The sequence below is a fragment of the Chlorocebus sabaeus genome, chromosome 5 (genome assembly GCF_047675955.1).
Source record: "Chlorocebus sabaeus isolate Y175 chromosome 5, mChlSab1.0.hap1, whole genome shotgun sequence".
Taxonomy (NCBI): domain Eukaryota; kingdom Metazoa; phylum Chordata; class Mammalia; order Primates; family Cercopithecidae; genus Chlorocebus; species Chlorocebus sabaeus.
The window spans coordinates 65,303,229-65,318,174 of record NC_132908.1 but is presented as its reverse complement, the minus strand read 5'-3'; the positions used below and the strand labels follow the sequence as shown (position 1 = coordinate 65,318,174).

The window sequence follows — 14,946 nt, the reverse complement described above, 5'->3', positions numbered from 1 at the left end:
GCCAGGAGTGGCGGTGCTTGTCTCCAAGCCCTGCGGGAGCCAAGGCAGACAGCAAGGGCCCTGGCCCCCACTTCTGGTTCCTCAATGGCTTTAGTGTGGCTGTGCCAGGTCCAGAGTTTGGGTCCTCTGCTCTTCATTAACTGCAAGGGATGCTGAAATTGAAGCAGCTCCTGACAGATAGATCCAGCGTTCCCATTTTGGCATATGGTTCGTTGGTGTTCTGTTCTCTGGATATATTTTTGTCTCAGCAGCTAGAGTGACTTTCTGGGGAAGAAGGGGATGTGTTGTCAGGCCCAGGGTGGGAGGGTGTGCCCCTCACTCCCACCCTACTACAGGTGGCTCAGAGGCCGGGGCCTCCCCTGCCCCCTACCCCAGCCCACTTCTGCACAGATCAATCCACACATCCTCTCCCCACCTCCCACTTCCCTCCTCCATGGGGCACCCTCACAGTTCCCACCGAGGTCAACAGTGTCTCCCTGGGACAGCCTCTCCTCCCAGGTTCTGTCCTGAAAGTTCTTTTCATCTTCCTGTACCTCCTGGGTCTCAAACTGTAACCTGATCTATGACATTCAAAAAATTTTTTGTATTGACCTTTTTTTTTTTTTTTTTTTTTTTGAGACAGAGTTTCACTCTCATTGTCCAGGCTGGAGTGCAATGGCACAATCTCGGCTCACCACAGCCTCCGCCTCCCAGGTTCAAGCAATTCTCCTGCCTCAGCCTCCCAAGTAGCTGGGATTACAGGCATGCACCACCACGCCCGGCTAATTTTGTATTTTTAGTAGAGACGGGGTTTCACCATGCTGGTCAGGCTGGTCTCAAACTCCCGACCTCAGGTGATCCGCCCGCCTCGGCCTCCCAAAGTGCTGGGATTACAGGCGTTTTCCACCACACCCAACCTTGACCAATATTTTAAAATCAAGATATTTCACAGACTTTGCAGGTTCTCTCAGCAGCCCCAGGCCCGCCACATTCCACACCCCACGTGGCTGCAGTAAGCTGGAGCCGTGGTTGGCTGCCCTGCAGTGGGGTTTCCCAGAGACCACCATGGTACCTGCCTGGGAGTGGGACTCTGCAGCTTCCATTTCTGTCCTTTCTGAGGCCCCTCTGCTTTGAACTAGCCCAGACCTCTCCCCCAAGCCCCCAGCCCTGCATTTGGCTGCCTCCAGGACACATCCCCATTCACTCGCAAACCAGACTCAGCCTCTGCCCCAGGCTGCCCCTTTTCCGGGTTCTGCCATCCTGAAGCCAGAAGGACCACCTTGGCTGCTCCGTCCTGTGCCCGATCCATACATCCCCGGCCCCTAGCTCACTTTCCAGATGGCCCTGGGTGCACCCCACATCTCCAGCTCCCTTGGCCCAGGCCCCCTCCTCTGCATCAAACCTGCTGTGGTTTTGGTCACCCTCCCCCTCCAGCTGTCCCTCCTCCTCCTTGTCCAAGGCCAGGTGTGACTCCTCTTATGCCCTCTACTGCCTCGGGAAAAGTCTGACCTTCACTTTGTACCACCTCCCCACCACCCACCCCCCCGCCACCCTTAGCTCCAGCCCTGCCCCAGCCACAAACCCCACGAGGGGTCCCTGCACCCCTTGCCCCTGCCTGTCTTGGTCCCATACTGGATGTGGCCACACCACCTCATGGAGCTCCCTCAGCGGCCGCCCGCACAATCCACTCTTCCCTTCGTGGGCTCCTCTGCCCTCATGCCCAGGGTCTTGTCTGTCCATCAGACAGAGCAGCAGGACAGCAGAGCTGTGGTGTGCCCGCCACACGCGGACCCCAGGGCGGCGAAGTGAAGTACATGGGGCTGCCTCAGGGAGGGGCCCAGCCGGAGAGGGGCCGGGATGCCGGAGGGACTCGCTTCAGAAGCCAGCGGTCCCCTCCTCCCCGGAAGGCCCTCGTGGTTTCCCGTGTGGGACTTCAGAGCCTTCAGGGAAATGTGGCTCTGTGAAGGAAGGGACTGGAATCCCTTTTTCCTCACCTACAATAGAGCCTCATTCTGGATGCCTCTCCTGTTGACAGTCTTTGCCCACCAGGACTCAGAGGCACAGCCTCTTGTGTGATTGTTTGTTTTTGCAAGAGAAACACAAGGCTCTGTGGCTCCCAAGGTCATGAGCCAGGAATCAATAAGGCCCAGCAAATAATCAAGTGGGTCTTGGCAAGATCACACAGCCGATGAGGAGGGAGAAGCGGGGTGGGAGGCAGCAGGGCCTCGCCACTCCTCCCTCCAGTGGGTTCTCGTCGTGCAGGCCAAGTCTGAGGCCTCCCTGCGGGTGTCCGACCCTGCCCGGGACGCAGCATGGGGCAGGTGACACGAAGTGCTGGGTGAGTGAGAGGCTTATGCCTTAAGACCAACAAATGGGCTGCTGAGGAGACACCTGGCAAAGACACCAGTCCCTCAGAAAGCAGCGCAGAGCAGCTCCGACCAACAGATCCGACTGGAAGCTGCCTAGACCACGTGAGCCTGTGACCCCGGCCCACGAGCAACTTCTGGCCTCAGTGTGTTCAACGGTAAAAGTGGCATCGCTTTACCACGTGCCTGAGCCGTTATAAGGACCCAGCAAAGTAATGTCCATGCGCCGCCCCACCCCAGCACAAGCACGCCCGGCCTGAGATGATCCTCACGGAGGAGGAGCAGTAGTTGCCTGGAGATGGCGCCCCCGTGTGGCCATTTATTTATTTATTTATTTAGAGACTCGTTCTGTCGGAGTCTGGTTCTGTCGCCCAGGCCAGAGTGGTCCAATGGGGGATCTTGGCTCACTGCAACCTCCGCCCCGCAGGTCCAAGGGATTCTTCTGCCTCAGCCTCCTGGATAGCTGGGATTACAGGCATGCACGCCCAGCTAATTTTTTTTTTTTTTTTTGGAGACAGAGTCTCACTCTGTCGCCCAGGCTGGAGTGCAGTAGTATGATCTTGGCTGTGACCTTCGCCTCCCAGGTTCCAGTGATTCTCCTGCCTCACCCTCCTGAGTAGCTGGGATTACAGGCACGTACCACCACGCCTGGCTAATTTTTGTATTTTTAGTAGAGAGAGGGTTTCACCATGTTGGTCAGGCTGGTCTCGAACTCCTGACCTTGTGATCTGCCCGCCTCGGCCTCCCAAAGTGCTGGGATTACAGGCGTGAGCCACTGTGCCTGGCACGCCTGCTAATTTTTGTATTCTTAGTAAAGATGGGGTTTCACCATGTTGGCCAGGCTGGTCTCGAACTCCTGAACTCAGGTGATCCACCTACCTCCGTCTCCCAAATTACTGGGATTACAGGCATGAGCCACCATGCCCAGCCTCATGTGGGCTTTTGAGCATGGCAGCTTCATAAATATTTTGTTTTTGCAGCAGAACCATCAATGCTGCGTGATCTCACAGCCATTCCAGGGGCAGGGATGCTGTTAGGCTAAGGTTTGGGTCTGTCTGTGAGCAAGAAGTGAATGGTGAACCTATGGGGCCGAACAGCCAGACGTTCCATACCCCTGGGTGCCGGGGAAGGAAGGCTGTGCATGTTAGGGCTGGGAAGGGGATGGAGAGCTGTAGAAGGCCAGGAGCACCTGCTGCTGAGGACTTCCAGAGGGAGGAGATAATACCAGCCCGACTGACTGCAGCAGCAAAGGAAGGACAGAGCCGACTGAAGCTGTCGGAGCAGATAGGCTGTGATGTTCGCGCTGCTGTGAGCTCCACAGATGCGGGGCACCCACCCTGCAGCCCTCAGCCCTCAGCCAACAACTGGGACAGGCTGCATGTCCTGCCCAGCCACCTCCCTGGAGTGCTTTTTGGGTCTGGGGTCTCCTCATCTTGGGAAACCCAGTCTGGAATGGATTTGCATAGCTCGGGGAGGGCACAGAGGCACAAGAGGGAGGGAATCCCAGGGGTAGGGGATGAGGAGCCAGCGAGCAACCTCTCTGTGCCGGGTGTCTCCATGGCCATCCCTCACCTCTCCTGGGCCGGGCACTGACGAGGGTCCCATCTCGCCCCCACCTGGGGTAGGGCAGTTACGAGTTGCCTGTGGGGTACAGTGGAGATGCTCATTTGTATTAAGCCCGTCTTTGGGGGCCTGCCAGGGTCACCAGCCACCTGGCGGGTGGAAGGCTCTGTCTTGGGTAAAGGAGGTAAGCAGGAGGTTGGGGCAGAGGGGAGGCCTGAAGAGGCTGCCACCACAGTGGGCTCAGGATGGAGCCAGGGGTGTGCAGGGGCCAGCCTAGGACACGGACCAGGGAGCTCTCATCCAAGACTGGGGACGACAGGACCACGGCCTATAAAGCAGATGGCTCACCATGTAGCCAGAAGGCGACGAGGCCAGGAGGGGCAGGGTCTGGCCCTCTTACCATGTGGGGTGGGCTCTGAGGCCACATCATGGCACAGGGGCAACCCCCTGAGATTTCAGAGGGAGAGAGCACCAGGGTATGACTGAGGGAGGGAGGAAAGAGCCACAGGCAGGAGTGGACAAGGAACTGAGAGCCGTGGCCATGCTGGTCACTGGGAGATGGCAAGACCTGGGCCTCGGGGGAGCCTTGGTGTGGTTCGGCACTTCCCCCACGCTTTGCACAGATGGCCACCGGCTCTCCCCACGCCACAGGCCCAGAGTTTCTTTCAGCATCCGCCTCCAGCCCAGATCCGTAAGCTCTTAGAAGCAGGATGCGTCCTGTCCTTACTCGGGCCCCGGAATCTAGCCAGGAGCCTGGCTTGTGAGGGTCTGACCTCGTGGGTGGGCACTGCCAGCGTCCTGTGCTCTCAGGGCCATGGCAACTGGCAGGTGGCAGCACTGACCCCCTCCTCCCCCAGGTGCAGGTGGGAAGCACACCTCAGGACCAAAGAATCGTCGGGTACATCGCCTGCACACACCTGCACGCCCCGCAAGGTAGGGCTGCCGCCCGCCTGGGATTTTCTAGGGATGGGATCAGCGCCTGGCGCCTAGCTGGGGTCTGGGGCCAGCTTCATCATCCAGTCTCTGTACTTCTGCCCTGCAGAGGACAGCGCCATCCGGTGTGGGCAGCTGGACCTGCTTCAGGACTGGCTGGCTGATTTCCGAAAATCTACCTCCTCGTCCAGCACAGCCAACCCCGAGGAGCTGGTGGCATTTGATGTCGTCTGCGGAGATTTCAACTTTGACAACTGCTCCTCTGGTGAGGCCGGGCTCCTCCCCACTCGGGTCTCCAGCTCTGGGGAGGCTGTGGGCTCAGTCACAGTGAGACAGACTTCGTTACCAGCTCAGAGAATTCCTGCTCCTCGAGAGCGTGTGGGTGGGGTATTTAGCAAGACTGATTTCTCTGCCCCCTGGAAATCCTAGAACAGGAAGAGCCCACGCTCTGCCTAGAAAGCTGGAAACAGAGATGCCCTAAAAATGAACCTCTGACAAGAAAGGCTGGGGGCCTCTGAAGCAGACGCAGGACGAGTCCACTAGTAACACTCATCAACGGGGTGCCGCGCTCTCACTTTGAGCCAGCTGCCATTCTAATTGCTGTTTCACTTAAGTTTCTTAACAACCCTGAGAGGGAAGCATTGCATGTCTCCACGTGGTGTGGTGGAGGAAGCTGAGACTCAGAGAGGCTGCAGAACCAGCCCAAGGTCACACAGCCAGGCAGTGATTGCACAGGGATCTGAACCCTGGGAATTGTACCTTAAACCATTAGGGTAAAAGACTCATCATCAGTGAAACAGCAAACACTTGCTGTAAATAACTGATCTGTGGATCCGATGACCATACGGACCTTGTGGGGACCTTCTTTCCTCTGCCCAAGGACAGTGGTCACTGTAACTGTCCTCAGAGGGAAGGCCGAAGACCAGGGCGTGTGCTCGGGGAGGTGTTCTCAAGGACACAGAAAAGCAGTGACAAATGAAGCATGGGGGCACCTGACTGGGACCGAGATCCCACTCAGGGGCAGTGGCCTAAAGGACGGGGACCTGGCAGCATGTGGGGAGTAACTGATGGGAAGCAGGGGCGCAGGTCGTGTGGGACAGCAAAGCCCCCTGATGCCTCAGTGTTTCCTCCCTCCCCGCACAGATGACAAACTGGAGCAGCAGCACTCCCTGTTCACCCACTACAGGGATCCCTGCCGCCTGGGGCCTGGGGAGGAGAAGCCGTGGGCCATCGGTGAGCTGGGACTGGGGGAGGAAGATGGGGACTGGGCTCACCACAGGCTTCCCTCAAAGACCACTAGGACCTGCCCCCAAGACCCCACTGCTGGGAAGGGCCCCACTCTGCTGCCCCTGGCTAGCCCGTGCCCACAGAGACCACCCCCTAGAGGCTGCCTGGGCCCCACCTGCAGCAACTACTGTCGTCCCCTTTTCCCCCGCAGGTACTCTGCTGGACACGAATGGCCTGTATGATGAGGACGTGTGCACCCCCGACAACCTGCAGAAGTAAGCACTGTACTCCCAGGCTGGGGACAAGGCACTGACGCCCTGACTCAGGTGGAGACAGGGACTGGGCTGGACCCACACGGGAGAGCTCAGCTTGGGCTCATGAGGGCTTTTGTTTGGCGGAAACCTGTCCCTCATCCCACCTTTGATAGCTTTTGAGAGCTGGGAGCTGGGCCAGGCAGGTGGACGTCAGGCCCTTACGCCCAGGGGGACTGGCCTTGCTAAATCTCTAGGGGTGTTTCCTAAACCTGTTTTCAGGAGCTGGGCCCCGGCCTGCTGGGTACAGGAGAGGGCCTGGAATTTCCCAGGCCCAGGCCACAGGTCGACCCCTGTGAAAGAGTTGCTGGGTATGGCGCCTCCTGCAGGCAGCCTGGTAGCTTGCAGTGCCAATCAGGCAAATAGACACTAGCAGCAATAACACAGCCGACCATTTTCAAAGTAGACACAGTTCCATCCCAGCCAACATTCATTCTTGAGCCCAGTGAGATGTCCATAAAGAACACATCTGAGAGGCCAACAGCAGAACCAATTTATAATTCACAGCCTGAGACTGCAGTCATGGCGATGGTTCCTTGCAGCTAATTTAAGCCAATTAATTAGATTATAGACTAAATTTGAAACATCATCCTATGCTGAGAAAATTCTTTTTATGAGATGATGATTAAAAAATGACTACCAGTAACTCTCAGATCATTGATGCTGGAATTAATTATCAAAGGCAAAGGACAGTGATAGATTCCATTTCTGAGCTGTAACAATGTTCTGAATGTCATTAGTGTATTTATCTTAAGGCTGATGAAAACCTTGTGGAAGCCCATGTTTGCAGGCCCTGCCTCACCGGGTGCCCCTTTTCCATCCGTCCAGGCACTCACTGACCTGGCGGCCTGTGCAGGGTCTCTCACCACTGCACTTCCCATTCCAGGCTCTGGCCCAAGCCTGCCCTCTGTGGTGGGGGCTCCCAGGAGGGGGTCCTAGGTCTCTGGCCCAGTGGTGTTGAGGCCCCAGGGGACAGGCTGACAGGAAGGAGACAGGCACACTGCTTGTCTCAGGGCAACAGTGCCAGAAAGGGATTCCAGATGTCACATCCCCCCGCTCCACCGTCCTGCCCTCCCTGTGGATCCCCTAGCACCATCACGGGTTTCCTCACTCAGAAGCGTGATGACAGCCTGTTGCCTGAAGTGTCTTGGGGCCCACAGCAACCACTCTCGTTTCAGAGGAGGAAACGGAGGCTTGGAGGCTCGGTGACATAAGCAGAGTCACACAGCCATGTAGGGACAGCCCCACATGAGACTCCTCGGAGGTGCTCTCCTGGTTCCCTCAGCCCAGTCAACCTGGGAACAACAGTCACAGGGGTCCCTGAGATTCACGGCAAAGACCAAGCTCCCCAAAACAGCCCCCCTATTGGCTCAGGGCAGAAGCCCATTCTGGGGAACGGGTGGGATCAGTTTTGTCCGAGTTCAGAAAGGGAAAGGGAGTGCTGGCCAGGCTGGGGTGGACGGGACACCTCGACAGGCTCCGGAGCCCCGATTCAGCCAGGAACCCGCAGGCGACTGGGCCTGCCCCCAGCTGAGGCCCTTTTTGGGCCTGCAGGAGAGACAGATCTTAAACCCAGAGCTTTGGTGCCACCACCCGCTCCCACACTGGGGGGAGACCATGGCTCCACAAACAGCCCCTGCCAGGCCCAGGGGCGGGCATGGGGGCTCACCTGCCTCCTGCATGTGTGGACAGGGTCCTGGAGAGCGAGGAGGGCCGCAGGGAGTACCTGGCGTTTCCCACCAGCAAGAGCTCGGGCCAGAAGGGGCGGAAGGAGCTGCTGAAGGGCAACGGCCGGCGCATCGACTACATGCTGCACGCAGAGGAGGGGCTGTGCCCGGACTGGAAGGCCGTGAGTCGGGCGGGCCCATGCAAAGACAGAGCGGGGCCTGGGCCCTGCAGCTCTCGACAGCTGACTCCCTGAGACCCCACGCCCCGTCACTCCCTCAAACCCTTAGGGCCCCAGGTCCCAGCCCACCCCAGCCAGGGGCCTCACTTCGGGGATCCCCAGTCCGCTCCCTGCAGGATGCTCTTGGAATCTGACCAAGGCTGTTTCTCCCCTCTCCCACTCGCCCCAGGAGGTGGAAGAATTCAGTTTTATCACCCAGCTGTCCGGCCTGACGGACCACCTGCCAGTAGCCATGCGACTGACTGTGTCTTCAGGGGAGGAGGAGGCATAGACCGTCTGGAGCAGCGGGGCCTCTGCCAGCCCTTGGAGCCGCAGCCCATCCCTGGGCCGTGTCCCCTCCATCGAGCTCCCGGTGCTTGGGGGAGGAGGACAGGGACAGGGAGGGAGCCACAGTCAGTGCCCGGGAACCTGGAAGCTGCGCTGCTCTGCACCTCTGGGCCTCACTGCAGACAGACACAGGAGTCAGGCCCGCCCCAGGAGCCTCCGGCTGCCTAACCAGTGCCATTCTTTCACAACATGATTTTCTACAAATCTACAGCACAACCGAGTTTGTAACCCGTGGGTTAGTATGAGGACCGGGTTCATGTACTCTCTGTATCTCTTCTTAAGCTTCGTCCAGGGTTCTTTATTTTTGTCTGCTGCCAATGTCGTCTCGCATGCCTGCACCCTCGCATGCACGCTGCCCGCATGCCACGTGCCACGCTGTAGCCACAGACCCCTTGCTCGGGCCTCACCCAAGGCCAAACTCCAAACACAATCAGAACCAGCCAAAGAAGCACTTCCTGGGCACGGCCGCCAGCTCTCCCGCCTCCAGTGTGAGCTGGCTCCCGCAGGGTCCCAGGGCTGCATCTCTACCAGCCAGCCAGGGCTCTTCCCAGGGTCTCCCATTCAAGGGCGATTACATTTTAAAAAGAAAAATAGAAAAAGGTTAATCACAAAACCAACCCTCACTTCACAGGGTCTGTAAGTCACTCATAGAACTTTGCTCTTCCCGAGACAGGGTCCCTTCGCCAGCCCAGGCACAACAGGGTCCGGCAGGCTCTGGCGCCCCGGGCTTCCTCCGGGAGCCTCCCATCTGGGCAGTGGAGCCATAAACGGGGAATCCGAGAAGACAGCATCCACTTTTTTTTTTTTTTTTTTAAACAGGAAGAAGGGACTCACAGCATAAAGGGGGGTGGGGGGATCCTGATTTTGAAAATAACCTATTTGTAGCTTCTCTTCTATCAAAACCAACACATCCTCCTCTTTCTGCCAATCCTCTCTCCCCTCCGGACACCTCTCTGGTTCGGGACCAATCCCTCCCTGGGGACGTGCCCCACCCGCGTGCCGGCTGAGCTCAGGAACCCCTGCCTGCCCCCTGGGTCTGCGGTTCTGGTCTCCCAGGCCCATCCTCAACAGCTACCCCAGCCAACACCAAGGCCACAAGGGGACCCCGGCCTAGGAGGCAGGAAGCCAAGGTGCAGACAGCAGCCTGGCCCTCACCAGTGCACGGGCTGGGGCAGCAAGGCTGACAGTTGCCGCATGCCCAGGGCAGGGTGTGGTACTGGCACCCAGGTTCAGCATGGCACAGCTGGCCAACAGCCTGTGGTCCCCGATCTGCCTCCAGCCCCCAGGCCCCTTCGGCAGCACTGCCTCTGCCCACCTGCCTTTAACAGACGCCAGGGCTGCTCCTGTCATGCCGCAAAGGTTTTGTCTGTTTCAAAGTTTGAGACTCAACTTGAGGGACTTTTTGACAATCCCCGCTGACCTCCGCTCCTCGTGGTGCCCTGGCCCTGCACCTAGCCTGGCCCAGGGCCGGCTTTGCCTGGCGAGGCTGGAGGGAGCACCAGGACCTGCTGTCTGCTGTCAGCCCCTCCTGGTGCTGGTGCCCTGATGCTGTGCCTTGTCACCCATTGAGCTGCAAGAGGGACCAAGAGGAGGCCACGCAGCCAGCCAGACGCCCAGCCCTCTGCTGGGGCAGACAACGTCGCGGAGCCCGGGGAGCCTGGCGCTAGGACGTGCGTCCTTGTGACACTGGCCTGTCTGAACTCCCCTGGCCTGGGAAGCACCGTCTGTGCCCGGATCCAAGCCCTGCCACCTAGAGTCCAGAGCCAGGAAGGGGCTGCCGAGGGAGAGCATCCTGCTGGGCTCTCTGCTTGGCCCGCCCCTCCAAGGGTCTGGCCTGTGAGCCTTGACTGGGCTTCACGCTGTGGAGGCCCCCACTACTCCCTGAAGCAGCTGGGACTCTGCTCACACAAGCGACTGGGCTGGCCCTGGACCCTTAGACCCCAAGCCCATGCTGGCTTCCTGCACACAGAGAGCAGCTGAGGCCCAGGCAGGGCCCCCACACCAGACCCCAGCATAGCTTCCCCACCTAGGCACCCCCTTCCCAGGGCAGCAGGTGTGGGAGTCAGGGCCGCACGCTCCTCCCCTCCCACCTCACAGGCAGCCTTAGGCAAGTCATTTTCTGTCATCACAAGGTTGCCTCTGCCTAGTCAGGTCCTGGCGTCCAGAGTAAGGACGTGCGGCCCCTAGGCCCCTGCGCACACCTCCCTCTGCGCCAAGGCCGGGATCCCCTACCCACGTGTCTCATAGTGGCTACCTGTGGATTCCCGGGCCTTGTGTACAGGCCAGGCCCTTCCACTGATGTTTAAGTGAAACACTGCTGAATCTCAGATTCTGTGGCATCTAAGGCCTAGCAGGGGTGGGCACACGGGTCACCCGAGGCCCACACCAAGGCACTTGCCTGCCCTAGGCCCAGTCTCAAAGGAAGCCACGAGGCGCGGGGGCCGCTGAGGAAGGAAATGTTCATTTTCATTCGTCCATAACCACCTTAAGTTTTAAGTGTATCAATCTTGATGCTTTTTAACTATTTGCTTTTTAACTATTGCTTTTTAACTTGCTGAGATTTAGAAATACTGTTATAAAAAAACTTTTTTAATTTCTGTATTTTTTCTGTATTGTATCTTCACGGGACATTAGGGGTTTTCTATGGTAAGCACACCTACGGTTTTGGTAACATTATCAAATATATATCCAGACGGTTCTTCCCTAGAAGAAAAACAAATCTTTACACCTGATAAGATATTTTGAAAAGAGAGGTGTTCTTTTTCCTTATTGGTGCTGAAAGGAAGGATGGAAAACGAGGAGAAAATAAAACTGTGAGGCTCAAGGCTGGTGTTCTCCACTTATTTCAGAGACAAGCTGGGGCCAGGCCTCAGGGGCATGCCTGGGGGCAGGGGATGGAGTTCCTGCCTCCAACTGAGGACAGGAGCTGCCCAAGTCTGCCTAAATCCGAGGACACCGGAACTCTGCTCATACAGGCGGCTCACCTCCTGAGCTGTGAGCCAGAGGCCACTGGGTTCTCTCACTTGGTGTCTGCTGTTACCTGAGAGCTGGGACATAACCAAGGGGGGTCAGTGTGTGAGAGAAGCGAGGCCACGGCGCCTCTGGCCTCTCGGGTGAAGCGGGGCTGGGCAGGGGCTGCTCCCCGCTGTACCCCACCTGCAGGAGGGGCTTTCCAATCCGAGGGCGGTGCAGGGAACAGGGCTGCCTCCCGGCTCCTCTGAGAGCCACTTTCCTGGGTCTGCATCTCAGTAACTGCTCTGGGACAGCTGCCTTGTGTCCAGTCTCAGGTCCTGGCAGGCTACCAGCTGGTGCAACACTGAGGCCAGACACCTATGGATGTGGCTTGAAGTTACCTGGCAGGTGAAAGGGCCAGAACCCAGGCCCAGCCAGGGTCTTCAAGCCCCAGAGACCCAGCCACATTCAGTGTCTCCACCCTCCTAGCAGAAGCCAGAAGAGCAGGGACCCGGAGATCCCCGAGTGGGACGGGCAGGACAGGCTCCTGCCATGGGGACTGCTCGCCAAGGGTGGCGTGGACAACCCCACCCGCCAGCCCCACAAGCCCCCTGTGGTTCCACTTCCTCCCCAGCTGGGGAGAGATGTCTCCACACTGGAGCTTTCTCAGCACCTCAGAAGCACAAGCAGGGGGGTCTCCCCCGCCCCTCCAGGGCTCCAAATTCAGTCACCCTCTCATGCTCCCTGCCACAGCTGGAGCCAGAGGCCAGCAGTGCAAAGATATAACATGGCGCAGTCTTTTCCATCCCCGAGGCCGAGCAGCTCCCGGAGAGGAGAGGAGAGCCTTCAGCCTTCCCCACTAGAAAGCCATGAGCCACTCAGAACCCATAGCCCTCAGGCCACTTTATTGCTCAGGAGTGGTGAGTCTGCAAGCCTGAACTCCATGGTGATGTTGCCTGTGTCGGGGTGAAACTCCACCACATAGCTGACTGTCTGCGGGCTGCCCAGTGGTGCTCTGGGATCCGGGACAGGGCTGAAGAAGTAGACAGCCTGCTTGCAGTGGGGGTTCCAGCAGCAGCCTCCCTGTAGGATGAAGAGCAGGAAGACGGTGAGAGCTCCCTGGCACCCGAGCCTCCTTCCTGGCCAGCCTCCAGCCCAAGCAGCTCGCAGCAGAGAGAAGCTGCACAGGGGCCAGATGTCCCAGGGGGTCATCATCTGGCCCGAAGAACTTGTGAGACACACCCAGAGCACAGGGGCAGGGAGGCCTCCCCAGGCGGCGCCTGCTCTCAGGGTCTGCATGCACACTGGGCTCGGCGCGCAGGCACTACCTCGGGGTCTGCAGGCTCCAGGAGGCCAGTGCTGAGCGTGCACTCCGGTGTCAGGTGGTACTCCATCCACAGCACTGCTGCGTGGCTCCTCCCAGGCCTGCCAAGGAGAGGGGGTACCCAGCAGAAGCAGTCACACAAGAGGCAGGGGGGCACGGCTGCAGCTCCTGCTGCTTTCCAGAAACCTGTGGTCTTCCCCATTTCCTTCCTGCCCCTCCGGGAGCTCCTAGTGCCACATCCAACTGAATGTTCCTCAGAAAAACCCCAGCCAGAACAGCCGCAGCCGAGCCCCGACCTGAGCCAACCCGAGCCCTGCGGCCAGGCCACACATGGGGCAGGGGCAGGGCCAGTGTGGCTGCAGCGTCTGGGGGGCTTGAGGCACAGCCTGGCACTGAAGGCTGGAAAGCCCCTCTGATAGCCCAGACAGCAACCCTGGGAGCTCAGGTGGCGGCGCCCACCCTGCCTGGCTGCCTGTCCCAAGTTGGGAGGCGCTTCCGGGGAAGAAGTCACTCCTCGGGCGAGGTGGGGTGAGGGCCAGAGTGGGACAGGGCTGCCCGTGCCTGGACGCCAGCAGCACTCCCTGACCCTGACCTGCTTCAGCTCCCAGGAGGGTTCAGGAAAATGGTGCATCGGTGACCACAGGAACTAAGCTCCCATCTTCCTGAGGTGTGATCCAACAAGGGAGCCTCAGCTGTGGGGAGTGAGCAGAGCCCTCCCTGGCTCCCCCCGCCGACTGGCACACACAGGACCGTGGGAACCACCACACACGTAGGGCCGCTCTGACAGGGAAGGGCAAGGTCATGGGAAGGACGAATACCCCATCCACGTGTCAGCATCTCCCAGGCCAGCTGTGCTCACCATGGGGGTGAGAACTCCAAGGGCAAGCAGCAGCTCCTCCCTGCCCCCCGGGGCCCTCCCTATACCCACCTCCTGAGCTCCATGGTGCCCTCGGCACACAGGGGCCGTGGGGGCACCAGCTGCCGGAAGTCAAAGGCCAGGATCTGCCGGGGCTCGGAGAGGCTGCGGCACGGGTACTCCCACAGTGGGTGGGGCTCAGCCTCCCTGCTCTCCCTGAAGTCCAGGGCACGCTGCGAACAGAAAGGGGCCTGGGGGCTGCAGAGACAGGCTGGCAGCCAGACAGAGGGACCCCTCCCCGGCTTGGCTCTCACTGACTGCAGTCACAAGGGGTGTGTGTTCTCCCATAAAGATGCCGAGCGCCCAGCAGACCAGCGGCTCCCCAGGCACCGCTGGCTCTGAGCCCTCGCTCTCCGGATTTTTAAGATGGGGTGGTGTCGCCTGTCTCAAGCTGTTCTGAGGACCACATGTCTACGTCACTGGTGAGAACACCCAGCACCTAGAAACCTGGTGACCACCAAAGCTGTGTGGCCCTGACAGGTGGGCCCCAGGCCATGGGGAGGGATAAATGCGTGACAGTACAGCCCCGGTGCCTGGTGGCAGGTTGGGGGCACCTGCATCCAGGAGGGATGCAGAAAGCTGCATGGAGGAGGGGAGCTGACAGTCAAATGGGAGCTGGCAGAAGGGCCAGAGGGGGCCTTGAGGATAGGGCTAAGCCAGGAGAGCAGGCCAGGGCATCCAGGCCAGCTGGGCCACTCTGCAGGGGTGGCGTGCGGGAGCTATCCAGGGCATTCCTGCAGTGGGGATGCGGCCAGACTCAGATCTACAAGTTCATGTGGGTTCCTTGTGGAGGAAGGCCAGAGCAGGAGGGGCCCAAACCAGGACGGCAGCAGTCCGGGGACAGCCTGGGTTGGAGGCTCACTGGGAACACGAAGACCAATGGCAGGGGATGGGAGGACTCGTGAGGGAGGATGCCCAGGGCCCTGGGCCTGGCTGGTCGTGTGAAGTGGTGCCAGGTCTAAGACAGGGCACTGGAAGGGCCAGGCTGAGGGTGGGGAAGGGCAGGTGGATTTGGAAAGCGTAAAAAAATGCCTGGCGCCCCACTGTGGGATACCCACCACTCTCGGCCATCTGCCTGAGCACACAAGAGACAGACACTGGCCCAGGACCAGAGTGGCAGAACCGTATCAGCAAGAGGGGAC

General features: G+C 59.3%; 2 protein-coding genes across 8 annotated transcripts in view; one reads left to right on the top strand and one right to left on the bottom strand.

The window, feature by feature from the left end:
• Positions 1 to 11,436, top strand: part of SMPD3 (sphingomyelin phosphodiesterase 3) — a 91,806-nt gene extending 80,370 nt beyond the window's left edge. For all 4 annotated transcript variants that reach the window (XM_007993851.3, XM_007993849.3, XM_007993850.3 and 1 more), the window contains 6 exons: positions 4,766 to 4,841; positions 4,951 to 5,106; positions 5,985 to 6,074; positions 6,280 to 6,343; positions 8,072 to 8,228; positions 8,455 to 11,436. In XM_007993851.3, the coding sequence (XP_007992042.1) occupies positions 4,766 to 4,841; positions 4,951 to 5,106; positions 5,985 to 6,074; positions 6,280 to 6,343; positions 8,072 to 8,228; positions 8,455 to 8,556 (645 nt within the window). In that variant the 3' untranslated portion in view covers positions 8,557 to 11,436. The remainder of the gene's footprint in view (positions 1 to 4,765; positions 4,842 to 4,950; positions 5,107 to 5,984; positions 6,075 to 6,279; positions 6,344 to 8,071; positions 8,229 to 8,454) is intronic.
• PRMT7 (protein arginine methyltransferase 7) overlaps positions 11,420 to 14,946 on the bottom strand; it is a 46,714-nt gene continuing 43,187 nt past the window's right edge. For 3 of the 4 annotated variants that reach the window (XM_007993852.3, XM_007993853.3, XM_007993858.3), the window contains 3 exons: positions 13,817 to 13,977; positions 12,893 to 12,989; positions 12,443 to 12,647 (listed from right to left, as the gene is read on the bottom strand). In XM_007993852.3, coding sequence (XP_007992043.2) covers positions 12,459 to 12,647; positions 12,893 to 12,989; positions 13,817 to 13,977 — 447 coding nt within the window. In that variant the 3' untranslated portion in view covers positions 12,443 to 12,458. Of the gene's footprint in view, positions 11,943 to 12,442; positions 12,648 to 12,892; positions 12,990 to 13,816; positions 13,978 to 14,946 lie in introns of those variants that run through there. The other variant, XM_038007976.2, reaches the window with a different exon arrangement.